The sequence below is a fragment of the Capricornis sumatraensis genome, chromosome 23 (assembly GCF_032405125.1).
Source record: "Capricornis sumatraensis isolate serow.1 chromosome 23, serow.2, whole genome shotgun sequence".
NCBI classification, from domain to species: Eukaryota; Metazoa; Chordata; class Mammalia; order Artiodactyla; family Bovidae; genus Capricornis; species Capricornis sumatraensis.
Genome location: NC_091091.1, coordinates 23,523,368 through 23,551,122, shown reverse-complemented (window position 1 = coordinate 23,551,122; position 27,755 = coordinate 23,523,368). Strand labels below are relative to the sequence as shown.

Sequence of the window (27,755 nt, the reverse complement as noted above, 5' to 3'; positions counted from 1 at the left end):
GAAGCCCCAGCTGTTGAGTACTAGGTCCTAGATACTTCCCCAGTGGAGCCTCAGATGAGAATGCAGCCCAGCTGACACTGATAGCAGCTTTGTGAGGCCCTAAAGAGAATGACATAGTGATCTCTGTTCATTTCCAAGGCAAACCATTCGATATCACGGTAATTCAAGTCTATGCCCCAACCAGTTACGCTGAAGAAGCTGAAGTTGAACGGATCTATGAAGACCTACAAGACCTTTTAGAACTAACACCCACAAGAGATGTCCTTTTCATTATAGGGACTGGAATGCAAAAGTAGGAAGTCAAGAAACACCTGGAGTAACAGGCAAATCTGGCCTTGGAATGCGGAATGAAGCAGGGCAAAGACTAACAGAGTTTTGCCAAGAAAATGCACTGGTCATAGCAAACACCCTCTTCCAACAACACAAGAGAAGATTCTACACATGGACATCACCAGATGGTCAACACCGAAATCAGACTGATAATATTCTTTGCAGCCAAAGATGGAGACGCTCTAATACAGTCAACAAAAACAAGACCAGGAGCTGACTGTGGCTCAGATCATGAACTCCTTATTACCAAATTCAGACTTAAATTGAAGAAAGCAGGGAAAACCGCTAGACCATTCAGGTATGACCTAAATCAAATCCCTTATGACTATACAGTGGAAGTGAGAAATAGATTTAAGGGCCTAAATCTGATAGAGTGCCTGATGAACTATGGAATGAGGTTCATGACACTGTACAGGAGACAGGGATCAAGACCATCCTCATGGAAAAGAAATGCAAAAAAGCAAAATGGCTGTCTGGGGAGGCCTTACAAATAGCTGTGAAAAGAAGAGAAGTGAAAGGAAAGGAGAAAAGGAAAGATATAAGCATCTGAATGCAGAGTTCCAGAGAATAGCAAGAAGAGATAAGAAAGCTTTCTTCAGCGATCAATGCAAAGAAATAGAGGAAAATAACAGAATGGGAAAGACTAGAGATCTCTTCAAGAAAATTAGAGATACCAAGGGAACATTTCATGCAAAGATGGGCTCGATAAAGGACAGAAATGGTCTGGACCTAACGAAAGCAGAAGATATTAAGAAGGGGTGGCAAGAATACACAGAAGAACTGTACAAAAAAGAGCTTCACGACCCGGATAATCACGATGGTGTGATCACTCATCTAGAGCCAGACATCCTGGAATGTGAAGTCAAGTGGGCCTTAGAAAGCATCACTATGAACAAAGCTAGTGGAGATGATGAAATTCCAGTTGAGCTATTTCAAATCCTGAAAGATGATGCTGTGAAAGTGCTGCACTCAATATGCCAGCAAGTTTGGAAAACTCAGCAGTGGCCACAGGACTGGAAAAGATCAGTTTTCATTCCAATTCCAAAGAAAGGCAATGCCAAAGAATGCTCAAACTACTGACCAATTGCACTCATCTCACATGCTAGTAAAGTAATGCTCAAAATTATCTAAGCCAGGCTTCAACAATATGTGAACCGTGAACTTCCTAATGTTTAAGCTGGTTTTAGAAAAGGCAGAGGAACCAGAGATCAAATTGCCAACATCTGCTGGATCATGGAAAAAGCAAGAGAGTTCCAGAAAAACATCTATTTCTGCTTTATTGACTATGTCAAAGCCATTGACTGTGTGGATCACAATAAAGTGTGAAAAATTCTGAGAGAGATGGGAATACCAGACCACCTGACCTGCCTCTTGAGAAATCTGTATGCAGGTCAGGAAGCAACAGTTAGAACTGGACATGGAACAACAGACTGGTTCCAAATAGGAAAAGGAGTATGTCAAGACTGTATATTGTCACCCTGCTTATTTAACTTCTATGCAGAGTACATCATGAGAAACGCTGGACTGGAAGAAACACAAGCTGGAATCAAGATTGCTGGGAGAAATATCAATAACCTCAGATATGCAGATGATACCACCCTTATGGCAGAAAGTGAAGAGGAGCTAAAAAGCTTCTTGATGAAAGTAAAAGATGAGAGTGAAAAAGTTGGCTTAAAGCTCAACATTCAGAAAACGAAGATCATGGCATCCGGTCCCATCACTTCATGGGAAATAGATGGGGAAACAGTGGAAACAGTGTCAGACTTTATTTTTGGGGGCTCCCAAATCACTGCAGATGGTGACTGCAGCCATGAAATTAAAAGATGCTTACTCCTTGGAAGAAAAGTTATGACCAACCTAGATAGCATACTCAAGAGCAGAGACATGACTTTGCCGACTAAGGTCCGTCTAGTCAAAGCTATGGTTTTTCCAGTGGTCATGTATGGATGTGAGAGTTGGACTGTGCAGAAAGCTGACCACCGAAGAATTGATGCTTTTGAACTGTGGTGTTGGAGAAGACTTGAGAGTCCCTTGGACTGCAAGGAGATCCAACCAGTCCATTCTGAAGATCAGCCCTGGGATTTCTTTGGAGGGAATGATGCTAAAGCTGAAACTCCAGTACTTTGGCCACCTCATGCGAAGAGTTGACTCGTTGGAAAAGACTCTGATGCTGGGAGGGATTGGGGTCAGGAGGAGAAGGGGATGACAGAGGATGAGATGGCTGGATGGCATCACTGACTCAATGGACGTGAGTCTGAGTGAACTCCGGGAGTTGGCGATGGACAGGGAGGTCTGGCGTGCTGTGATTCATGGGGTCGCAAAGAGTCGGACACGACTAAGCGACTGAACTGAACTGAAAGAGAACACTCAGATAAGCGACTCCTGACCCAGAGGAGATGTGAGACTATGTGTGCTGCTTTGGGCTACTCAATTTGTGGTGATTTGCTATGCAGCAGTAGAAAACCAACACACCCACCTTGCTCTCTGCCCTTTAAGGCTGACCTCTGTGGGGCTCCTGAACCTTCTGGCATTCAATTGGGTTCAGCCAGTGGAAACTCTAACAGGAAATCAGAGGGAGGAGAGAGACCCTTCAATTGAAGGTTACCGCTAAGGTCACACTGAAGAACAACACTTTACACAACTCTCTTCCTCTGGGTCCTCAAATCTCACTCCCTCCTCTGGTCCCTTCAGCGCTAGGAGAGTAGCAGCTGAGCCAATGACTAGCCTTGTGTGACTGCACTCTCTTCTTTACAAACAAACCCTTCCCCAGCCATCCTGCTTTGAAGGTGCCAAACTCTCTCTTGTTGAGACCAGTATAGGGCACCTACCACTCTTCCTTACTCCTGTGCAAGCCTCCACCACAGGACCCTCCTTGCTATTTGGTAGCTGCCTTCCTAGTTCTCCCATTAGGATTGGAGTTGCCCCCTTTTTGCACCACCAGTGACTGACAAAGAAGTGCTCAGTGAAGGCTTGCTGAACAATGGAACAGAGTGAGACTGAAATATTTACTAATGAGACTAAATTTGAGATAAAAGGCAAAGTTTTACAGAATTTAGAACACTGGGCAAGGTATAAGGGGGCAAATGCCAGCCCAAGGTTATGAGCTGAAGGGCTTAGGCAGAGTAAATCTGCCAGCAGAGCAGGGAGGCTGGGAAGTGAGGATGGGAAACACAAGACAGTCTCAGTCTTGGGCTCCTTCAACACTTTGGAGGTACCAAGGTGAACTTGGGGCAGAAACTGCAAAAAAATTATCCCACTTTATGGTCCTAATAAGATGCTAGAGAAGAGTCCAGTGACGGAGACAAGACACAAAGCCCAGCTCCACCACTTTCCAGCTGACCCTTGGGCAAGTTAATTTCCACGTGCCCTGGAGTTTCCTCACCTGTTAAGCTGGAATAAGAATATTTGCCTCATAGGGCAGCTGGGAGGCTTTTAGTGGGCGGCACAGAGCCCAGCAGTAGCCAGTGCCCATACAGAGAAGCCAGTAGCCAACCTCCCCTTACTTCGTGCTCAGCAGAAGCAACCCCGGTCATCACTTCTCCCTGAGAACAGCAGCAGACGCTTCCAGCTTCCCTGCCCTCTAGACTCTGAAGCTTAACCAGCCCCATCCTTCAAGAGGTGCTGGATCTTCCAACTTTGCCGAAGTTCCTGACCTTGGATTCCTCAAACCATGCCCAAGAGTCTTCCTGGCTGCTTCCTTGCTTTGAGTGACAGCCATTACAACAGAATTCAGTAAACAATTACAAACTAAATATTTGCAAAGATTGTTTCCATTTTGAACAGTTCACAAGTACTGATACATCATGACTTATTTTGAAATCCTGTTTGGTGACTACACAAAGACTAAGTGAGGTAATAAAACTTTGTAAAATTCTTTTCCAATGTCTATATGGTAATATTCTGACATAGCTATGTTTTTTAAAAAAACATTTCCAGCTATATCATGTTAATTTTGCACAATCTTAAAGAAAGTAAAAAAGAAAGAAAGAAAAAACTGTATCAGTTGAGACTCTGCACCTTATGCTGAGCTGGGACTCTAATGAGGCTATGGTGCAGGGCCACCACCTCTGAGCTTGAACTCTGAGTAGAAGATGCTCTTTCTGCTTCGTGCCATCCAACCAGACTCATGGAATGCACTTGCCTCACTCAAGTAGATGTTTCCTCGGATCCCTTGCTGGGAGTCAACTAGCATGTTCCCACAGCATTCCTCAGGTTTAAAAACAGTAGCTCTCAGGCTGATTCAGCTGAGAACCCAGCTAAACAATCTACCTGACTCCCAACGCTCAGGGTGGTTTAATTCTATCCCCGGCTTTCAGTGAGCAAACAGCCTCCCAGCCTGAGAACTGAATCTAAGAAAAGCACCGAGCCAAGAGCAGAAGACCCTTTCTCTGCAAGATGGCAAAAGCTGAGAGTTCATCCTCTCCTAGTGGAGATCAACTATACCTTCTCCCCTCTACTCCCAACCACCACCAAAGAACCCAAAGGTCAGTCCCCAGAGGGATTCCAAGCCCACTTGGTGTTCTATAGGAATTCTAGGCCGAAGAGGAGCTTGGTGCTTGAGTTACTTGGCATCACTAGGACAGCCCCCACTCTAGGCTTTGGGCTAAAGCAGGATCTATACTAAGATCTTTTTTTTAATTAAGAAAAAAAAAAAAGGTTAGGCCAACAGCAGCAAGATCACAGTCAGATTTAGGAAGCAAGACTCTGTCTGCAGACAGGTGTACAGCCTGGGGCTTCTTGCAAACCCAAAGATCCAGGGCATTCTGCCCAAAGACTTTCTATTCACCCACTTGCCTCCAGGACTCTGGGAAGTCAGACACCCCAGATCGAGACACCTGAAAGAGGGTAATGGGAAGGAACAAATCTTTTCAGCATCTCCATTCCCCAAGAGCAAGGACAGTACTTATTGTGTGTTCTGTACGTGGGCACAAAGTGTCACAGCTGAGCAAATGCTAAACAGTAGTAATATTCCCATTGCCATCCAAAGAAATAATCAGGCTGAGATATTCAATGACAAATAAGATAAGACAGTATTAAAAAGCAATGAGCTTTCCTCTCAGTCACTACCAAAGTCAGACTCAAATATCTTAAGGGCATTTCCTTGGAATCACTGTACAGATGTTTCCTTTTTAGGGAAATAAAACTGTCACTCAGCTCTGTTCTCTTGACTTCACACCAGTGCTGACTTCCTACGTTACTGGAAAAGCTTCCTAAAACCTCTGCCCCATCACATCATCCCTTTGCTCCCCTCATCAACAGATAATAGATAATCTGTTGAATGTCACATCTTTGTCTTGCCTTCAAACTCTCCAACCTCATCTGGCTCCACTGTGCTCTTCTTACCAAGCGCCAAGTATACTGGCCTTCTTTTTGTTCCTTGAACATGTCAAGCTCCTTACTACCACAGGGCCTCTGAAATAGCAATTTTCACTGCCTACAATCTTCACATAATTGAGTGACCAGAGCATTGTACAGCTCCAGGGAGCACAAATTGCACAGAATAATATGAATGGTGCCCCTAGAGTTGCAGGGGGTGGCAACCTGGTTGCTACTTTGTCACTGAGCTCCCAGTTCAAATGCTGTGTCTTCAAGGAAGCCATTACTGATTACCTGGTAAATGTAACCTCTCCACCTACCTCAACCTCAATTTCTACCTGGATATCTCTAGCACATCATCTCTGCCTTATTTTCAACACAGCACTTGCACTACCTAAAACTTTTCAACAGGTTTTTTTCCTATTAAAATGTAAAATCCATGAGAACAGAAACCCTACCTGTCTTGCTCCTATGATATCCCCAGCATTTAAAACATAAAGTGCACTAAACACTTCAGGAAACCAATTATGGGCTTATTATACACCAAGTACCATGCCAGGTGCTAGAGGTTCTCCCCCACCCCGATAAAGCAAGGTTCCAGGATTTCTACTGAAATCACACACCTCCTCCCAAAGAAAGGCTCTTGACTCTTATGAAAATTCCCATGGAGCATCAACCCCATTGTGAGTACATAGGTCCAAACTGAAGAAATCTCCCTGCATGAGCTAAACGCTCAGACTTGGTGCTGGGCCAGAAGAATTCTTTGCCTCTGCTGTGAGAATGCTTTCCCAATAGCCAAAGAAACCCCAAAGCAAGGTTTTTAAATTTTTCACTTACTCATTCACGCAACAAATATTTGTTGATGTACTGGGGAAACATCAGTGCATAAAGCAGAGGTACATCCTTACCCTAGGGGAGCTTACATTCTAGTGGGAAGAAAGGCAGACAGACAACAAACAAACCAATTAAATAAAATAAGGTAAATGGCGATAAGTGCTTTAAAAAAATTAAGCAGGAAAGGGTGATAGTATTTCATGGAGGGGGCTCAGGGTTTCCATCCTAAGTAAGGAGGTCAGGTAAGCCCTCACTAAAAGGTGATATTTGAGGAAAGACCTAAGGAGATGAGGGAGTAGGGCATGAAGCTATCTGAGAATAGAGTTTCTAAACATGGGGAGAGCAGGCGCAAAGGCCCTGAGGCAGCAGAGTGCCTGGTTTTGCAAGAACAGAGTGAGGAAGGAGAAGAACAGCAGGGGATGAGGTGGATTAAAGAATCTTGGTGGCAATAGCCTTTGGCTATTACTGAGACAGGAGGTCACTGGATGGCATGGAGGGATATGGTATGAACATTGCCATCAACCACAGAGCTGGGATAGGACTAAGGGCTCTACAGTAGCAAAGCTCCGGTAAAGCTCCAACCTCAAAGGCTCCCTGCTTAACCACTGCCTTCCTTCTGGACCTTTTCTCTGTGCAAAACCCATGGCTATAGGAATGAAAAATTGTCAGACTGGCTCCAGGAGGGCAGCAATCCAGCATGTCTGCAATCTGATATACTGAAAAAGCTAGGTCAGGAAGGAGAAGGGGTTAGGACAAGCCATGGTGTTGTCTGTCAGATTTCACTAAGTTTTTTCCTCAAACCAAACAAGCTTTTCAGAAGCATTTAGGAGTCAAATCCATCACAGTCAGAGAGTGCAGCCAGCCAGCTTGACCCCCTGGGACTGGGAGCCTGGGCCAGGCTCCATTTTCTGCTAGTTACCCTCCATTAGCCCCCTCCATAGGCATGGCTCCTGAGCTCCTCACCTCATGCTGAAAGGCCTGAGATCAGAGTCAGGGAAACTGGTAGCAGAGGCAAGCCTCCAAGTACCTCCAGGCATCACATAGCACTGGAATAACAAAAATAACTCCTTGATTGGTCTTATTGCAGCAAAGCTGGTTCTATGACGGGGACTCAAGAAGCCTGAGTAACGTGGGAGGGAGTAGGAAGGCAAAGGATCTTTAGAGGCCACCAGTTTATACTAACCTGCTAGTTAAGGGCCTGGAGTCTAGTGAACCACATCTCTCTGAGTAACTGCTATGAATCCACATTCTCACTTACAGATGAGCAACTGGCCCAGCCAAGAACAAAGGCCTGGCCTCATTTCTGAGCTTCAGGACTCTTGCTCACAAAGAGCCCCCCTCTAGGCCTCAAGGGACAGACTGCAGAAAAGGAGGCTGCTGCTGCTGCTGCTAAGTTGCTTCAGTCGTGTCCGACTCTGTGTGACCCCACAGACGGCAGCCTACCAGGCTCCCCCGTTCCTGGGATCCTCCAGGCAAGAATACTGGAGTGGGTTGCCATTTCCTTCTCCAATGCATAAAAGTGAAAAGTGAAAGTGAAGTCACTTAGTAGTGTCTGACTCCTAGCTACCGCATGGACTGCAGCCGACCAGGCTCCTCTATCCATGGGATTTGCCAGGCAAGAGTACTAGAGTGGGGTGCCATTGCCTTCTCCGAGAAAAGGAGGCAGGGAGGCTCTGTTTGATACCTAAGGTTCTGAGGCTGTAACAAGTCCACCTCCCCAAACTTTTCCTGCTCAAGGATGCTTCAGCCAAAAGACTGAGGATTCCATGAAGACAAGACCAGACCAGGAGTATCCTTTTCATTACTACATACCTCATGCCCACAACTATCCCAGCAATGACTATCTCTTAAATGAGTGAATGGCTGACCCTCCAAGCAAACAAGAGTGGCCAGTGATTAATGCTGGATGAGAACTAAGTGTGCCCACCCATCACCTCGTAGACCCAGTGCCAGGAAAGGACAATATACCATCCTTTATCCTAGATCCACTGATCAGATCTCGCTGCAACACAAGAGTATTATGATATTATTGATTTGATTCCTATGTATGGCAGAAAGCCTCCAAAGTCCTCAACAGTAGCCCATTTATTTCAGGTAATTACCTGAAAAGGATCTTACCTATTTCTGAGAATCTGTCATCAGTACCTTGGGTGCTGACACCCTAGGGTACTCTGTAAGGTCAGTCTCAGTCTTCTGCATCCACACACCCAGGTAAGGGAGAGACAAGGAGGCTCGTGGTGCTTAATTTCCAGGTGACAATGATCACCGAATCTAACTGCTGATCAACTTCCTAAGGGGCACACAACAAAAAGAACAACACACACGCTCAAGACTATCACCACCATGCAGGGTGATTTGCATTAAAAAGGTCCCAGCACAGTTGATACATACAGACCTCAGCTCTACTCTTCACTTCTGCGAGAAGTCAAGCAGCAAAATTAACGGATGGAGTTAATGCAACCCGACAATAGACAGGAGCCATCATCCCAAGCAAAAGTGCTGTTTTTAGAAATTGGAAGTTTAAGCAGCCATGGCCCAGCTGAATTTAGAAAACAGCATAAGCCAGGTACTAGGGAAGCCTTGGAAGATGTTAACCTCAAACTGAGAAACTCACACAAGACAGAATCCTTGCATTATCTGGGCATAGCATCATTCACAATGAACTGTTCACAGAAGCCGTAATGAGGACAGATGTAGGATCACAAACAAAAAGTGATAGGATTATGAGCAGTTTCTTTTCTTCCTTCTTTAATTCCAACATTTTTTGGTAAAATGGTTCAATTGAAAAAAAAAAAGGTGAATTTGTAACTAAAAAGTGACAACAATAATGAATGGAACAGGAAAGTTTTGGACTTTAAAAGAGTCTTCTTGATGCTGGTTCAACTAAGAGAGTTTGAGGTCTGGCTGGGGCCTCAAGGAACCTGGTATACTCATTTCTCATCTAAGGTGAGATTAAGTTTGCCAAGGTCTGCTGTGGACAAGTTTGTACTCCAGTCCTTGTAGTATCTGTACCGGAGAGCAAATCAATCTTGAACCTTGGGACTGAAGTTGCAGGCTATCAGCCTATCCAATACCAGCCACAGACTTTGTAAAAAGACACCAGGGAAAAGAAGGTGTCACTAGGGAAAAGAGGGTACAGAACACATGGGCCAGCCCCAGTTAAAAACCAGAGGGACGGAGGAGTCAGATGTGGTGTGCGTATGTGTTCAGTTGCTCAGTCATATGTCCAACTCTTTGTGACCCCATGGACTGTATGTAGCCCACCAGGCTCCTCTGTCCATGGGATTTGCCAGGCAAGAACACTGGAGTGGGTTGCCACTCCTCCAGTGGGAACCCTCCTCCAGGGGATCTTCCCGACCCAGGGATCAAACCCCCGTCTCCTGTGGCTCCTATATTGGCAGACGGGTTCTTTACTAATCACTAGCACCACCTGGGAAGCCCTCAGATGTGAAGCCAGCCCCTATTCAAGGGAATTAACTCACTTAATGGCTTGAGAAGTGACCAAAAGGAAAATATGCCAGAAGACACTGTCTTCACCCATGATGTGAGAAAAAGGAGTTTGTGGTCAGGGGTAAAATGGGGAAGGAGAGAAGGTGAAGAACAAAATCAAATATATATGACCAGAGAAGAGATACAGGCTTTCCTAGTGGCTCAGATGGTAAAGAATCTGCCTGAAATGCAGGAGACCCAGGTTTGATCCCTGGGTGGGGAAGATCCCCTGGAGAAGGGAATGGCTACCCACTCAATATTCTTGCCTGGAGAATTCCATGGACAGAGGAGCCTGGTGGGCTACGGTCCATGGGATCACAAAGCGTCAGGCACAACTTAGCGACTAACACATACATAGAGAGAGATACAGACGGCAGATAAGCGTATAAAAAGACCTCAACATCATGTGTCATTGGGGAATTACAAACTAAGATACCAATGAGATACCACTACCATCCCTGTTAGAATGGCTAAGATCCAAAAAACTGACAACACCAAATGCTGGAGAGGACACAGAATAAGAGAAATTCTTATTCATTGCTGACAGGAATGCAAAATGGTACAGCCACTCTGGAAGACAGTTTGGTAGTTCCCTGCAAAACTAAACATAGTCTTACCATGTGATCCAGCAATTTTACCCAAATGAGTTGAAAACTTATGTCCACAGAAAACTCACATATGAATGTTTATGGCAGCTTTATTAAAAATTGCAAAAAACTGGAAGCAATTAAGATGTCCTTCAATAAGTGAGTGGATAAACTATGGTATATATACACAATGGAATATTGTTCAGTGATAAAAAGAAATAAGCTATTAAGCCACAAAAAGACATGAAGGACCCTTAAATGCATATTGCTTAGGGAAAGAAGTCAATCTGAAGAGGCTATATGCTGTATGAGTCCACCTACATGACATTTCAGTTCAGTTCAGTTCAGTCGCTCAGTCGTGTCTGACTCTGCGACCCCATGAACCGCAGCACGCCAGGCCCCCCTGTCCATCACCAACTCCCAGAGTTTACACAAACTCATTTCCATTGAGTCGGTGATGCCATCCAACCATCTCATCCTCTGTCGTCCCCTTCTCCTCCTGCCCTCAATCTTTCCCAGCATCAGGGTCTTTTCAAATGAGTCAGCCCTTAGCATCCGGTGGCCAAAGTATTGGAGTTTCAGCTTCAGCATCAGTCCTTCCAATGAACATCCAAGACTGATCTTCTTTAGGATGGACTGGTTGAATCTCCTTGCAGTCCAAGGGACTCTCAAGAGTCTTCTCCAACACCACAGTTCAAAAGTATCAATTCTTCGGTGCTCAGCTTTCTTCACAGTCCAACTCTCAAAGTCCATACATGACCACTGGAAAAACCATAGCCTTGACTAGACGGACCTTTGTTGGCAAAGTAATGTCTCTGATTTTTAATATGCTGTCTAGGTTGGTCATAACTTTCCTTCCAAGGAAGAAGCATCTTTTAATTTCATGGCTGTAATCATCATCTGCAGTGATTCTGGAGCCCAGAAAAATAAAGTCAGCCACTGTTTCCCCATCTATTTGCCATGAAATGATGAGACCAAACGCCATGCTCTTAGTTTTCTGAATGTTGAGCTTTAAGCCAACTTTTTCACTCTCCTCTTTCACTTTCATCAAGAGGCTCTTTCGTTCTTCACTTTCTGCCATAAGGGTGGTGTCATCTGCATATCTGAGGTTATTGATATTTCTCCTGGCAATCTTGATTCCAGCTTGTGTTTCTTCCAGCCCAGCATTTCTCATGATGTACTCTGCATATAAGTTAAATAAGTAGGGTGACAATATACAGCCTTGACGTACTCCTTTTCCTATTTGGAACCAGTCTATTGTTTCATGTCCAGTTCTAACTGTTGCTTCCGGACCTGCATATAGATTTCTCACGAGGCAGGTCAGGTGGTCTGGTATTCCCATTTCTTTCAGAATTTTCCACAGTTTATTGTGATCCACACAGTCAAAGGCTTTGGCATAGTCAATAAAGCAGAAATAGATGTTTTTCTGGAACTCTCTTGCTTTTTCAGAAAAGGTAAAACTAAAGAGGAAAACAATCACTGGTTGTCAGGGGTCTGGGAGGAGGGAAGAAAGGATAGAAAGGCAAAGCACAGGGCATTTGGGGGCAGTGAAACTATTCTGTATAAGATACTCTAAGGGTAGATACAGGATATATATTTGTCAAAACCCACAGAACTACATAACAAAAAGAATGAACCCTAATGGAAACTAGAGGGCATTAGCTAGTAATAATGTATCCATACTGGATCATCCATTGTAACAAATATGCCACACTAACAAAAGCGATTTAGTAACAGGGAAATTACATGCAGAGGCAAGAAGGGGTATATGAGAACTCTTTGGACTGTTCAATTTTCTTCAAACCTAAAACTGCTTTAAAATAGAAAGCCTATTAATTAAAAATAAACATTACAGAGACTAAGATGTTTTAAAAAATGATATGATAGTTTGCATTGAATACAATGACAGAGGAAAAATATATCCTCTGCAGAGTGATAAGACAACTTCATTTCAGACCAAAAATCCTTCCCATGTTGACACTACAGACACCTCAGCTAGAAGGTATGAATACTCCTGGCTTTGAAGTGTTCCTCATTTCTACACCCTCTCCCCAGAAAGAATGATCAGATGGTCCACACATTCTATGCAAGATATCCTCTGCATTACTGGAATGCTGGGCACATCCCTGACCACACAGGAAGCATGACCACGTGAACCTGACATCCAAGTCAGAAGCATCAACTTTGTGTTCTTAAGGGTCTCAAACTTCGCTGGAAACCTACTAAAAATGGTTACAGTAAGGCTGCAGAAGCCTTGACTTAAATTTGACAAAGGATCCTGTCACCCACCCCCTTGCCATTCCCTGGCAGGACTCTTTCATTACAAACTTGCTTCAATACCCAGGTCAACATTTCCCCTGCAAAGCACTTCCTGCTTCCCTAGTCACACTCCATTAATCCAAGATACCTTTGAACTGAGGTGCATGATAGTAATAGTGGTCTGAGGAGGACCTCCCACCACACTCCCTGTATGTGGAGGAAGGAAAGGGTGAGGGCTGCTGGAGCCAAACTGCCTGGGTTGATGGCCCAGCTCCAGCATTCCCTTGCTGGGTGGATAAGTTCTCTAACATCTCTGTGCTTCAGTTTCCTTGTAAAATAAGCTTAATACCACCTACCACCCAGAGCTGTTGTAAGGATTCAATGAGTTTATATAAAACACTTAAAAGAGTACCTTGCACATACAAGGAGTTGCAATTATCATTACATGGTTTAAGATTCTTGAAGCACTGAAGACTACAGGGTGAGGGGAGACAGCCGCAAAGCCTCAGAGTCAGGTAAAGCCAAAAGCTCCTCCCAGCCCTAATTCTCACTGTTGCCTCTTCACCAGGGACTCTGCAACTCTTACCAAGTATATACAGTGGGTATTTCAAGGACAGGAGCTAAGTATGGCTTTTCATTGATCTCCACCATTACCCAAACACATCACCTTCTCCAGTGTTCTGCCTGTTGTTCTTGTTATTTAGTTGCTCAGTTGTGTCCAACTCTTTTGTGACCGCGTGGACTGTAGCCCACCAGCCTCCTCTGTCCACGGGATTTCCCAGGCAAGAATATTGGAGTGGGTTGCCATTTCCTTCTCCAGGGGATCTTCCTGACCCAGGAATGGAACCCATGTCTCCTGCACTGGCAGGGGGATTCTTAACCACTGAGCCACCTGGGGAAGTCCATTCTGCCATCACTGGGATTCTGTGCAGCTCTGCTGTTGGAGTGTGCTGCACAGCCTGGTGCTCTGTGGAGAGCTCAGCAGGCAGGTCAGCAAGCTGCAAAGGGACATGCAGGGACGGGGAGCACACTCCCAGTGGGCTCAGGTCAGTGAGGAGAAGACCTCTCCACACACATTTTAGGATCAGACAGCAGAACAGAGCTACTGAAAACAGGAAATGTAGTTGACTGGGAGACCCAAGAGGCAGGACAGAGGAACGAATTTAGGAGCCAAAGACCAGAGTCCTGAGTCAGGATCTCTGAGTCAGAATACTGGGCAAGGGAGATGCTGGCAAACCCAGACCCAGAACATGGTAGGTGTGAGGACCAGCATACTTGGGAAAAACTGCGGCATGGAAGATGGGAGTTGAAAAGCATGTGCTAGCAGAGAAGAATGCTGGGACTTCAAGATCTGATCATGTCAAACCCATAAGGGCTTCCGAGTTTCTTCCCCTCTCCCCGCAGGAAGAGGAAACTTCCCAATGCTGACCAACCTGGCACCACACCAGCCTGGCAGTCACCCCAGATTAATCAGGCCTCTTGGACAGTTCAGTCAGTTTGACTGGGCCAGTTCAAGGAATCTCTTCCCAACTGCCGCCTTATTGAAGGACTCCTTGAACTGGAAAATTTAGAAACTTTATACCATGAAGGAGGAGAGAATCCATGTTGCAAATGAAATGCTTTACAGAGGATAAAGCCACATACCCACACAGATCTGCTAAGAACCCCACAATCCCTCAGGTCTTCCGTGGTTACAAAAGAAAAGGAATTCTCAAAGTTTCAAAATTCAAGATGTGGGGCCTGAAATCCAGCCCAGAGCAGTAGTTTCTGCCTCAGGGAGAGCTCTATTCCTACTGCTGGCCCTTCTGCCCATTCCTGGGCCAAGACCAAGGACACCCCACTCTCTCCAGGTAGCCCACGTCCCCTGCCCTTAGCAGAGAACATCATCGTTTCACATGGTCATACTGAAACTAACCACCTCTGAGATGAAAGACAGAGAGAGGAACCAAAGCATCAGCAAGGCCTGCCTTCCACTGAACTTGCAAAGGACTTCCTCAGCCTGCTGTGCCCAGCCAGGGAGAGGGCCTGCCATCTGTGGGTGTCTAGAGAGACAATCCAGTTGTCAGCCTCTGGAGAGCCCTGGGAAGAAAGCAAAGGCCAACTAGCAGAGGACCCACACTCCCAGAACAGGTATGTTACGGCGATGAGCAGGATCTCCACTGGAAACCCCAGGGCATGAAATGGCAAGTTAAAAAGTTCCTGCCAACCAAGCTCTGAGAGAGGAAAATGAGCATTTCCCAACTGCAGGGGACCAAGGCCACGCAAAACAACAAGTGGAAAAGTTAATCTGTATCCAGTGTTTTAATAAATAATTCATTCGGTGCAGAGCCCAGATGGGAGAAACCCAAAGGGAAGAGAAGGTTCTCCACCAGCCCAGCAGAGGCAGCCATGGGGAGCCAGTTAGCAGCAGCTCCAGGCCCCTGGGGTGAGAGAACACCTCTCTACTCTATGACACATCTGCCAAGAAGCCAGGGTCTGTGGGGCAGAGCCCAGATCAACCGTGGAGGTAGAGTCGCGGTGTGGGCTCTGCCCTCTGGAGCTGCCAGTCTGCAAGCCAACACCACACAAAGGCTGGCTCTGGAACCAGCCCGGCATGAACAGCAGATGACCTGCCCAGTGGAATCCCACCAGGGAAGTCTGCCTGAGATCACAAACACACTCTGAAACTAGCCAGCCTCCTGCGCCTCAGTCAGACCCCCTGTAGCCTGGGTCCTGTTGGGACTGCTGGCAGGGCCAGGGACAGCCAGAAATTCCCATGGAGAGAGGTGCTGAAGCCACTTCTTCCATAGCCCTGCAAAGCCCCACATTCCAGTCCGCAGCTGCCCGGCCACAAAAAGAAGAGCCAGAGCTGCAGGCTTCCGACAGGCATTTGGCAGCTGAAGCTCAGCTGTCTCACACCTCTCAAGCTGGGGGGGTGGAGGGTGGGGGTGGGGGACCAGGACAATCCTGGCCACTGAAATCAGCTGAGGGTGGCCTTAGGGTTCCTAGAAAAGCACGCCCATCTCCCACGTGGCTGCCCCGAGGTGGAACTTGTTCCAGCTCTCCAACTTTAGAAATAACCTCTTGAGAACCTTTTAATTCAAACAAGTGCTCTCTTGTCCTGTTTCTTTAGTGAATGTGAACGGGGAAAGAACTTGGATAAAACTGGCCAACACAGGGCTCATCCAATCAGTGTGCCATTCACCCCTCTCAGGGCTACCAGGGTGGGGCTCCCCTCCTGCTCACCGAAGAAAGCCTGCCAAGAGCAAGAAGAAACCCAGGGGACCCCCACCCTGGGTTTCTGCCTGTCCTGTCCCTGTCCTCCATAAGCTATGAGGATAAAGTAAGACCTTAATGGGAAGAGGTACACAGTAGGCATTTAATAAATGCTGCTGACTGATTAAAATGGAAAAGCAATACAGAACAATAGTTAAGAAGACAGGCTTTGGGGTTGCTAGAACTGATTGCTAATTTACCACATGTGCAATAAGTTCTCTAAGTGTAAATTTCTGTGTCTATGAGCAAGAGGTAATGAGAATTCCCTATGTCATATAATTACTATAAGGATAATATAAAGAACTTAGCACTACTCTAGTCAAAACTAAAAAGAAAAAAAAGTTTGCTTATATTATTACCTTAAAGACAAACAATGCTCTGTACATATTCCTTTCTCCTCAATCAGGAGAGAACACACAGAACATTTTATTTTTGACTTTTTACACTTTTTTAAAAAAATTGAAGTAGAGTTGATTTACATTGTTGTGTTAGTTTCTGGTAGACAGCAAAGTGATTCAGTCATACACATATATTCTTTTTCATTATAGTTTATTAGAGGATATTGGAGAAGGCAATGGCACCCCACCCTAGTACTCTTGCCTGGAAAATCCCTTGGATGGAGGAGCCTGGTAGTCTGCAGTCCATGGGGTTGCTAGGAGTCGGACATGACTGAGCGACTTCACTTTCACTTTTCACTTTCATGCATTGGAGAAGGAAATGGCAACCCACTCCAGTGTTCTTGCCTGGAGAATCCGAGGGACGGGGGAGCCTGGTGGGCTGCTGTCTATGGGGTTGCACAGAGTCGGACACAACTGAAGTGACTTAGCAGCAGAGGATATTGAATATAGTTCCCTGAGCTATATACAGCAGGACCTTGTTACACAGAACATTTTAGATGTCAGGAGACCCTGCTGCTGACAGGTCAGGAGACATTAACTTGCTATATGGCCTTTGGTAGGCTACTGTACTTTCTCAATTAAACAATTAAGAGAGATGGATTAAATCAGTGTTTCCCATTTGTCTGTGACTAAATAATACTGACTCATACTTTAAAAAAAAATTCTATTCTCAGTTGTCTTTCAACTTTTCTAATCATTCCTATGGCCAGGTTCTATTTGGTGTTCAGTTCAGTTCAGTTCAGTCACTCAGTCGTGTCTGACTCTTTGCGATCCCATGAATCGCAGCATGCCAGGCCTCCTTGTCCATCACCAACTCCCAGAATTCACTCAAACTCATGTCCATCGAGTTGGTGATGCCGTCCAGCCATCTCATCTTCTGTCGTCCCCTTCTCCTCCTGCCCTCAATCCCTCCCAGCATCAGGGTCTTTTCCAATGAGTCAACTCTTTGCATGAGGTGGCCAAAGTATTGGAGTTTCAGCTTTCACATCAGTCCTTCCAATGAACACCCAGGACTGATCTCCTTTAGGATGGACTGGTTGGATCTCCTTGCAGTCCAAGGGACTCTCAAGAGTCTTCTCCAACACCACAGTTCTAAAGCATCAATTTTTTGGCACTCAGCTTTCTTCGCAGTCCAATTCTCACATCCACACATGACCACAGGAAAAACCATAGCCTTGACTAGACGGACCTTTGTTGGCAAGGTAATGTCTCTGCTTTTTAATATGCTATCTAGGTTGGTCAAACTTTCCTTCCAAGAAGTAAGCGTCTTTTAATTTCATGGCTGCAATCACCATCTGCAGTGATTTTGGAGCCCAGAAAAATAAAGTCAGCCACTGTTTCCATTGTTTCCCCATCTATTTCCCATGAAGTGACGGGACCAGATGCTATGATCTTAGTTTTCTGAATGTTGAGCTTTAAGCCAACTTTTTCACTCTCCTCTTTCACTTTCATCAAGAGGCTTTTTAGTTCCTCTTCACTTTCTGCCATAATACTTCACTCATACTAATCTCTTGGACAGAGAAAGCTGACCTCAGGCTTAGAATCTTCTCTGACAGACCAGAATTGAGCTAGAATTTAATAACATTGCTTTGTTATCACTATGTTTACTTTAATAAGTACCTTTAAATTACAGCAAGTGATAATGGTTTCCCATATATGGTAATGAATTAACTTTTTTGTTGGCCACAGCATGTGAGAACTTTCCCCAACCAGGGACTGAACCCATGTGCCCTGCTGTTGTAACCACTGGACCACCAGTGTGATTTAACTTTTAAAAAGATATCAGTTTTTTAAAAGGAGATTCATTTAAAGAGAATATTCATTTAATATTACCATTTAAAGTAGGTAATATACTACAGGTGACAAAAATTATGAAGGCAGCAGTAAAAATTTTGGAAATACTGGGCTAGAAGATTTTGAAAGCTCCTCTTAGTTCCCAAAGCGAATGTTTGTGCCCAAGAGTGTCAGACTGCAGATCTCCCCCAGTCCCTCCCTAAAAGGTTCCTCTCCAACTTCACTTCCTCCCTGGAGCTTCTTCCAATCCAGCAGCCCGACTACAAGTCGCTTGCTCCACTGCGCTCCCAGATCATGTTCCACATCATGGATCACAGCATTTATTTACTCAGTATCTTTACATTTATCCTCCCTCTACAGCAAGTACTCCTTGAGACAGGAATTTTGCCTTGGCATATTATCCTCAAGACATCTTATCCCTAAGACATCTGTGTCCAGTACAAAATAGAACTTCAGCACATGATGAATGCTGAATAAATGAACCAAGGCTTCTGCCCTTTTTTTCACTAAATGAGAAGTCAAAAGACAGTGTAAGAAGACTGTTACCAGAAATTCATTTGTTATAATTCCAATTCAACACCTCTTAGCTCTTAAGCTAAGTGAGAGAACACTCACCTTTCTGAACTCAGTTTCAAGTGCTAAATTAAATGAGAATTCATGAACCAGTTTTAAAGAGGGCTTGCCACATGAAATGTTTGGAAAAGCAAACTTTTCTTCAAGAAACTTACCAGGATCAAGAAGAGACCAGTCACACACCAGCACAAGACCAATTACAAAGGTACTTTTGACTTCTGCAACATAGACCAGAACTCAGTAAATATCCAAGAACGTCCCTCCCATGTCCTTCCAGTGACAGGTTTTAATACCAGAAAATCCTAGGCTTGAATGGTGAGATAAAAGCCCAAAGGGAGGTCTCACCATTGTCATGAATGACATCTGAATATCAAAGTGTTTTATCACATAGAAATGACACACATATACAGGGGTACTGCTAAACACAGAAAGGCCCTTTTTCAAATTGAGAGGTTGCCTTTCCTGAAACATAGAACCTTCTCAATTATGTTCTTCATGTCAACTGGGCCTTGGATTCATATCTCAGTGGCGGGTAGACTGTACGAATCTTTAGGTCACATAGAAAACAGTATTTTTTTTAACTGGAATAAATCTGTCAACAAAAAGGTACAGGCTAGCGGCACTAAATATCCTCTGCAGGTTCTTATTAAAAATATAAACTAAAGTCCAGCACAGTCCGTTTACTCCCGCATCTGTTTGCTATTCTATCTCCATTATTAATAATGTAATGCAGGGTCTTGATTCAAGTAAGATTAATTCCCTGTTCCCAAAGCCTTCTGCTGACACTGCAATGAATGTCTGGAAGGCTATAAAGGGCAGGCCCAGGCATTGCTCCCAACACGTGATCAGTGAGGAGACGGGGCCTGGGCCTCTGAACTTAACAAGAGTGAAGAGGAAGTTGAGTTGAGCCTGTGATCAGAGAGGTGGTATAGCCCAGTGGTTAAGAGCTCAGACTCTGAACAGCTCAAGTCAATCCTAGCTCTTTTATAGCCTAGATGTGTGACTTTCGACAATTCATTCAACCCCTCCAGGGACTCAGTTTCCTCGTGTACCAAACAGAGATAACAAAAAGACGTGGTAAGATTGTAAAGCATTTGACACACTGATATGAAACACAGTAAGAACTAAAACAAAGCAAAAAAAGAAGAAGAATATTATCATCTTCTTCAGAATCATCGCATCAGCCTCTTATGCTGAAGCAGGGCAGGAAGAACCTGGCTACTCTTTCAATTTACACACACTAAGCAGCCTTCACCAAGATACCAAAAGGATGGCAATAAAAAGATAATATGCAAAGCGAAAAACAGGAAAAGATATAATAGAAATCGGCTCTTGCTTAACCATGCTAATAAGGGTGAGGGAAAACTACATTAAAATTTAAGAACCCTTCCCTCAAAAGAATATAGATGGAAAAATTTTTTTATTATACATTATTTTAAAATTATTAGAGAACATGATATAATTGTTTAAGAGGCAATGGAGTATAGTCATTAAGAGTACTGCCTGTGTTAGAATCCTGGTTTCAGCACTTCCAATCTGTGTGACCTTAAGCAAATTATAGAATCTCTTTGTATCTCAGTTTCCTCAACAGTAAAATGGGGCAAATATCAGTACCTACCAGTATTTTAGGGTTGTGGTGAAATTTAGTTAATACATATACATATAAAGTGATTAGAAGAGTACTTGGCTCATATTAATAATTAATGCTTAACAACTGTTAGGTTTTATTATTTTGTTGCTGCTATTTTTTCAGCTGACAATGTTTAATTTAATATTAAAATGTATTTAAAATCAGTGATTAGAAAGGGAAGTAGGGGAGGCAGGTAGGATTGAGAAGTATCACAGGGCAGCGAACGGAAGATAGACTAGGATAAAAAATGTACTGCAGCTGATCTGAGCACAGATAACTAGAGGTAAAAAGGAAGTAGGTAAGATCCACAGAGAAACAGAGATGTACATATTCACGATAAAGCAAGTAGAATAAAATATTAATGGTAAAATCCAGGGAGCGGTATATGATTGATTGTTCACTGTAAAACTCTTTCAACTTTGCTTCTTTTAAAATTTTTATAATAATCTAGAGGGGGCAAATGGAGAAGGAAATGGCAACCCACTCCAGTGTTCTTGCCTGGAGAATCCCAGGGACGAGGGAGCCTGGTTGGCTGCCATCTATGGGGTCGCACAGAGTCGGACACGACTGAAGTGACAGCAGCAGCAGCGGCAGAGGGGGCAAAAGGAAGTAGACCTAGAGGAATCAACTCAACTTTTGGGTCACAGCTATGCTGCCTGTACGCTGAGCTCAAACATCACAACAAGCTTGGAGAAACCTAACAGTTTTGGAATTCTCTCTCATTGACACTTTCCTGCACCAGATGAGTAGAGCTCAGGTCCTGATCTGGACCACATCGGCACAAGTGGCTACAGGCAGAGGGCAGAAACCCAGATGTTCCACGTGAGAAATGCCAAACTCAAGGGACGATGACGTGATCCTCTCTGCTCAGGAAAACTTTGCTAGGGAAATCAAAATAGAGGAAGTCTTGTGCAGGCTTCGGAAGCTGGAGGGCGGACCTCTGACCTGCTTCTGACCTGCATGGACACTGCCCAGGTTCCAAGCGACAGGCACAGTCAGTCAGGTGGCACTTTAGGTAAGAAAGGGAGTGGGTCTTGGATCTCGTAAGCCCCTAAAGGCCTAGCAGCCCCCTGGGGTCTAAGAAGTCTTGTGACTCACAAGGTGAAACAAACCCCACTGTAAAAGTTAAATCAGAGCTGCCTTTTTGCACCCAAACTGATGATGATATCAGTTTACAGCCTGGGATTATAAGCAGGAGCCCCCGGAAGTGCAATATGAAGTCTCACCTGTGGGGTGGATACACTGCTCGGTACCCTTTCCCAATTGGGACTCCAGATTGCTATCATTCGGGACTTCCCAGCACTGTTCAACTCTGGATGTAGGTGTCGGCTCAATTTGGTGATGTACATGCTGTTACTTCTCTCTATTGTTTCTATTTCTTTTCCTTCTAATGACTGTATATTGAAATTAAGTTAATCTATTAAAAGTTGAAATTATTTATTTGTATGTAATGAGTGGTTTCTTTTGTTAATGAATCCCTCAAACCTAAAATGAAAGTAACACTTTCGGCAAAACAAAACTCAGAAATAAGGCTCAAGGCTAGGGAAGAGGGAGATAGAAGGCAAGAGTATACACTTACTCATGGACTCTGTTGTCACCATAGAGATCGCTCAGGCCAAAGCTGATGTAGTGCCAGTGCTCAGGGATGTTGGCAGAGGGGCTCCCCACATTCCTGTACATGCTAACATAGTCCAAGGGGTCTGGGCCACCCAACCTGCAAAAGACAAAACACAGGGATGTCAGCGTAAACCTTAAAGCAGACAATGTGAAGCTAAAGGGCTCTGCCTTACAAACCTACAGGCCCCATCCTGGACGAATCTGGGGTAAAAGAGAACTAAAGGGAGGGCCATACCTCTCTAGGATAAGACCAAAGGATGGCCAGCTGGAGGTAGCCAAGCTACCCAAGCACAAGAGGCTCCCTTCTCCTATCTCAGGTAGAACCTCTTTTAGAAATAAAACAGACTGATTGCTCCCTTTGACTTCCTTCTGTTTTAAGTTACCAACCCCAAGTGGGATTGGCAGGGATTATCTCTCTTCCACGGTGCCTGTAAACACGCCAAGCTTCAAGGCAAGAAGTGCATCAGTCAATCAATGTGCCTCTGTTGAAAGACCATCCTGAGCATCTCCAATGGGCATTGTTACTGGAAGCAGAGGCTCAGCCCCACTCCTGCCTCTTAGACAGCTAATTCCTGAAAGACCATATTGTGCCCTATGTTAATTACAGTTTGTTCTAAACAGACCCAATGCCTCCAGATCCCAGCCTGAACACCCCAGACCAAAGCTGGTCTTTTATCATGCAAGTGACAAAGGCCAAACTTAGGCTAGCTTAGCTCTGCACAGAGAACTGCAGCAGGAGCCCAGCTGAGCCCTGTGAGGTCTTGCAACTGCAAGATGATCCCGGGAGACGGCTGCCTGAAAGGTAGAGCTGGAACATTAAATGATTCAGGGCCTCTGAGGACCACATTAGACTTCCCCATAATTCCAACAGAGAGGCAGCTGAGGAAGAGATCAGTCATTAGCTCACTCTGAGGATTTAATTCAAGAAGGGTCCCTTTAGCAGAGTAATTAGTGATCTTTTTAAAGAATCCTGCTTTTCTTCAGAATGGAGAAGGAAACGTGGTAGACTCGAGAGACAGACTAAATGGAAACCATTAGCACAAGGAAGTCTGCATTTAGCCCCCAAACCCTGTACTTGAGCTGCCTTGGACATCGGACGGTTCCACAGACTGCAAAAACTTTGCTTGACCCTGGGACTAGGATGGGGTACACTTGGCATTGGGGATTATATGCTGAAAGAACACAACCAACCAAATAAAAGATGTTACACGTATGTGATCCCAGCAAACATGCCAGTACCACACGATGCAAACACTATTTAAAACCAGTAGGTTTGGTTTCACCCTCTTTTGCCAGGACATTATTTGCCTTTGCAGAAGTCCTTATTCTCTGCTGGGAAATGCTAAGTTATTTATAGGACTTGCAAGAAAGTCGCTACAAATAGCTTAGAATCTCAACGGAGTGGATTAGGAAAAGAGATAAATCTCCATGTCTTTCCTTAACTCTGCTTTTGCCAAGTTAGTCACTCAGTCATCTCTGACTCTATGCAACCCCATGAAATGTAGCCTACCAGGCTCCTCTGTCCATGGAGTTCTCCAGGCACAAATACTGGAGTGAGTGGGTAAACCATTTGACTAATTCTACAATCATTTGGATTTAGAAAAGTTTGTTGGGGAAAAGAAGAAAGAAAGGGTGGTTACCCCTGCAAGGACCTCATGATAACTGCAGAGCCCTGGAACAGGTGGGAATGATTACAGGCTCCATATCTGCTCTAGTCTCCCTGCTGCCGAGTCCCAGTCCTGCCCGGCCTTCAGCCTAGGTCCCTCCAGCAACAAGGGGCAAAACTGTGTCCACTCTTCTGTGCTCCCCATCTACCACATCCCTGACAGCCCTGGCCAAGTCTCCCAAAGGGCATTTTATCAAAGAGAGAGGCTTTACCTCAAAACTCCATCTGCAGAAAAGGACCGAGAGTCAAACAAAATTAGCCTTTTCTCTAAGTACATAGTGTTCTGTCCTACTCACTCGAAGACCTGATAGGAAGCAGATGAGTACATGGAAAATCATCATATTTTGCACTTAGAAAAAGATGTTATCCCAGGACCCAGATCATCCCTTAGTGTAAGTCCGTGAACACCTGACTTCACAGGGAAGTTGCCAGAGTGACCCAGGGCACTGGCTCTACTTCAGCTCCCTGACCAGTAAAGCATCAGCTTTCAGCCATGATGTCCCAGTTGGCTAGGGACTACTAGTCAAGAAAGTCATCCTTCTGTCACAAGAAAAAAGAATCTCAACATACCCTGGGCCACAGCCAAACTAAGGCAGCCTCAGTCAGTCATCCTGCTATGAAAACTGAAGAGGGCTTACAGGATCCTAAATGTGAAGGTTTATCAGTGAACCACTTTCAGGACTTAATTATGCAACCCCTTCTGAATTTTAGAAAGAACCAGTCCCTGGGCTGTTTCTTCTCATTTATTTCTGCATCCAGGCAGCATTTCTAATTTCACAAAGTGCTATACAATCGTTTTTATTCATCATTAGATGCTGGCCCATCTTTTAAGATAAGTCCTGACCTGGTTAACAAACTTGCAGCAACATGGGAAAAAAGGTTCACAGAGAGATGGAGGAAAAAGCAGATTCCCAAACTAATCTTAGTCCTCTGCATGTGTTCAATATCTTTTTCTTTTTTGCCACACCTCATGGTTTGTGGAACTCCCCCAACCAGGAATCGAACCCATACCCCCTGCAGTAGAAGCACAGAGTCTTAACCCCTGGACCGCCAGGGAAGCCCGTGTTCAACACGTTTTACAACTCTATCCTTCATGTCCACTTGGGTGACATAATAACAGTGGCCCAAGTCTGAGAGGGGATTTCTCCTTATACTCAAACAAGGCCTGAACAAACAGCATGCCAGAGGCAGGTCCCCTTTTTCTCACAAAGTATGCCAATAGAGTCTATCACTGCACATATTTAAATATAGTGGTACAAACCAACAAAGACCTACTGTATAGCACATGGAAGTCTGCTCAATGTTATGTGGCAGTCTGGAGAGGAGAGGAATTCGGAGGAGAATGGCTATATGTGTATGTAAGGCTGAGTCCCTTCACTGTTCACCTGACACTATCACAAACATTGTTAATCGGCTATATACCAATTTAAAATAAAAAGTTTATGTACTGAAAGGAAATTATACCAGACAAGAAAAAGAAGTGGTTAAAAAATGATAAAAATGAAATAAAATTGCCATAATTTGTAGATGAAAATAAATAAAAAGTTTAAAATGAGTGATTAAGTTATCAAGAGCTGCTTTTTACTCAGAAGACCTCTTCAAAAACTCCTCTCAACCAAAGAACATCGTGCCTGCCAGAGAAAACTGTGCTGCTGGCCACACCTCCTTCTGGCTACCAGACAGAGGCAGGCTGCTCCTGCCGCTCTCCCCACGGAGCAGGTGGTTGCTCCCCAGGCCCTTCACACTGTCAGCCTCTCCACATCCTCCCACAGACAGAGGGAGCTGGCCTCCGCCCTAGGCAGCCCAGCTTCTGCCATCTCCAGAAGAAGTAAGTGGTTGCCACGGAGGGAAAAGACTCAGCCCTAAAGGAAGGTAACCAGTAAAGACATCCACTCTACTCATTCCCCCTTCGGGGGTACCTCCCCTTTGGTCACACCCCAAGTGCCTGCCTTGAACAGTCTTTCAGGAGCCAATGAAGGAGTTCATCTAATACAGTGCCTGCATGAAAGTGGTTTTGTACAGATTCAACTAGTTTCTTAGTCAACTTTTAGTTCAGCAAGACCATGAAGAAGAGTCCCCATAACAGAGGTGGCACGAAGAAACAGGTTACAAAAAGAATGGGAAACGAGAAAAGACCATTCCTTCCCCAGGGGCAGTCCATGTGTACATAGGTCTGATCTTAACAGAGTTACTTGGGGATTACTCTCAGCTCCCCTGAGGAACTGTTGCCTACATCTGGGCGCTCCAGCCCACAAAGTTCCTCTTAATATCTCACCGAAGGATCCTCCCGTGTCCAAGTTCCGGATCTTCGTCGTTAACAGCAGCCTCCTTCAATCCTGAGCCAAACCATGGATCTCCCTGACCCAGCCTGCCCCTGTTCTAGCCAGTGACCTAGACCAAAGCAGCCGCGGAGCCAGAGGAAGCTCTGCATGGAGTAAGAGAACTGTGCAGAGTAAGCAGAAAGTTGATCGGGAGAAGCTACTCCATCAAACTTCAAACGCAAAAGCACTGCACTGATATGAATGTCTGAGCTCATCCGGAAGGTATCAAAATGAGACCTCCCCCTCATTCCCTCACAAGCTCAACGCTCACATCCTAACCCACAGACCCACACCCGCCCCTACCCTGTGCAGTCCCGTGCCCTCCGAGCTCCGAGCTCCTCCGGCCGCGCGGCTCCAGAGCCTTCTCAGATGCTCCTCAGGCCCCGCCTCGCCTCCCCCATCTCACTTCAGCCGCCCTCCTTCGGCTTCCCCGCGCCCACTTATGACCCCCTCCAGGCGCCCCCTCCTTTCACCACGTTTACAGTTCCCTCTCTCCGACCGTCGCCCCCTCAGCTTCTACCGACACCCCCAATTCACTCCATTCTTCTAATGCCAGTTAACCCTTCATCCTCCCCTCCCTTGCTAACCCTTCGCTACCCGCAGGCTTCGTTAACCCCTTTGTCCCCATTCCTAACTTGAGCCTTAACTTCTTCCCTCACAGCAGGAAGCCCTCTTCCAAGTGCTTTAACCATTCTCCTTTCCCCTCCAATTCCCTGGCAAATTACTTCGCCCCTGGCGCTTTAACCCTTCTCAGCCCGCCCCTGTCGGTCTCCGCGCGGCCCAAGACGTACCAGTACTTGACGATAGCGGTAACCTGGAGCGGGTTCGGCTGGTCTGGGTACAGGCGGCGGCACTCTCCGTAGATGGCGTGCAGTCCTGGGGGGAAGAGCGACGCGAAGGCCGGAGGGGCAGTAGGGCCAGGGGCCGGGGGCGCGGTGGGGCCGGGGGCGCCGCTAGGCCGCAACTCCGCCATCGGGGCGCGTAGGGTGCTGGGGGGACCGGGGAGGACAGACGAGGGGGAGAGCACTGACGCGCCAGCAGGCGAACTCCTTGGGTGCGACTCCCGGAGGCGATGGGGGCTGCAGCGAGGTCTAGGCTCCGCGCCTGCGCAAGGCGCACTGTCCGCCCAGGCCGTCGCCGCGGTGGAGACGGCCGGAGGGTGCCTCGGGGGCCGCGGGGCGCTCAGGGGGCGGGGTGCCGGCGCGCCCTATTCCGGTTCCATTGGCTAATGTCTGTGCCAGTCACAGGTAGGGAAGGCGTGACTTGACAATGGGTCCCTCCTCCCTCTCTCTCCCGGAGTTGTGGGGGGTGTTCCAAGGCTCTTCGCTTCCCCCTAGCGTTAGGAGGAGCCCAGGATTAAATAGAGATATTGGGACATCCTCTGAGGTGCTAGGGACCCAAGAAAGCTTTGGGAAGTGCGCCGACAAAAAGCATGTCACTGTTATGCTAACACGGTGCTCAGAAGGATTTATTTAATTAATTTATTTCTGAAGGATTTAAACATAAATGTAACAATGGATTGCTACAATGGATTGCTACAATGGATTGCTTCCTTCGTCAATGTAGCATTAAAAACGGAATTTTTTAGTTTCTAAGGCACCGGGTTGGAAATTATTTTCCTGCCTGCAATAACTTTACTTATAGTAATGTCTTCCACTCAATAATCTTGAAATTTCAAGAGAAAAG

The 27,755-nt window shown here is 45.6% G+C and overlaps 1 protein-coding gene across 1 annotated transcript in view; it reads right to left on the bottom strand.

Annotated features, from left to right (window-relative positions):
* The window catches only part of SUFU (SUFU negative regulator of hedgehog signaling), a 109,897-nt gene extending 82,855 nt beyond the window's left edge, over positions 1–27,042 (bottom strand). Inside the window, exons 1-2 of the mRNA XM_068961451.1 lie at positions 26,861–27,042; positions 22,045–22,179 (exon numbers count right to left, since the gene is read on the bottom strand). Of these exons, the coding sequence (XP_068817552.1) occupies positions 22,045–22,179; positions 26,861–27,042 (317 nt within the window). The remainder of the gene's footprint in view (positions 1–22,044; positions 22,180–26,860) is intronic.
* Positions 27,043–27,755: the final 713 nt, after the last annotated feature.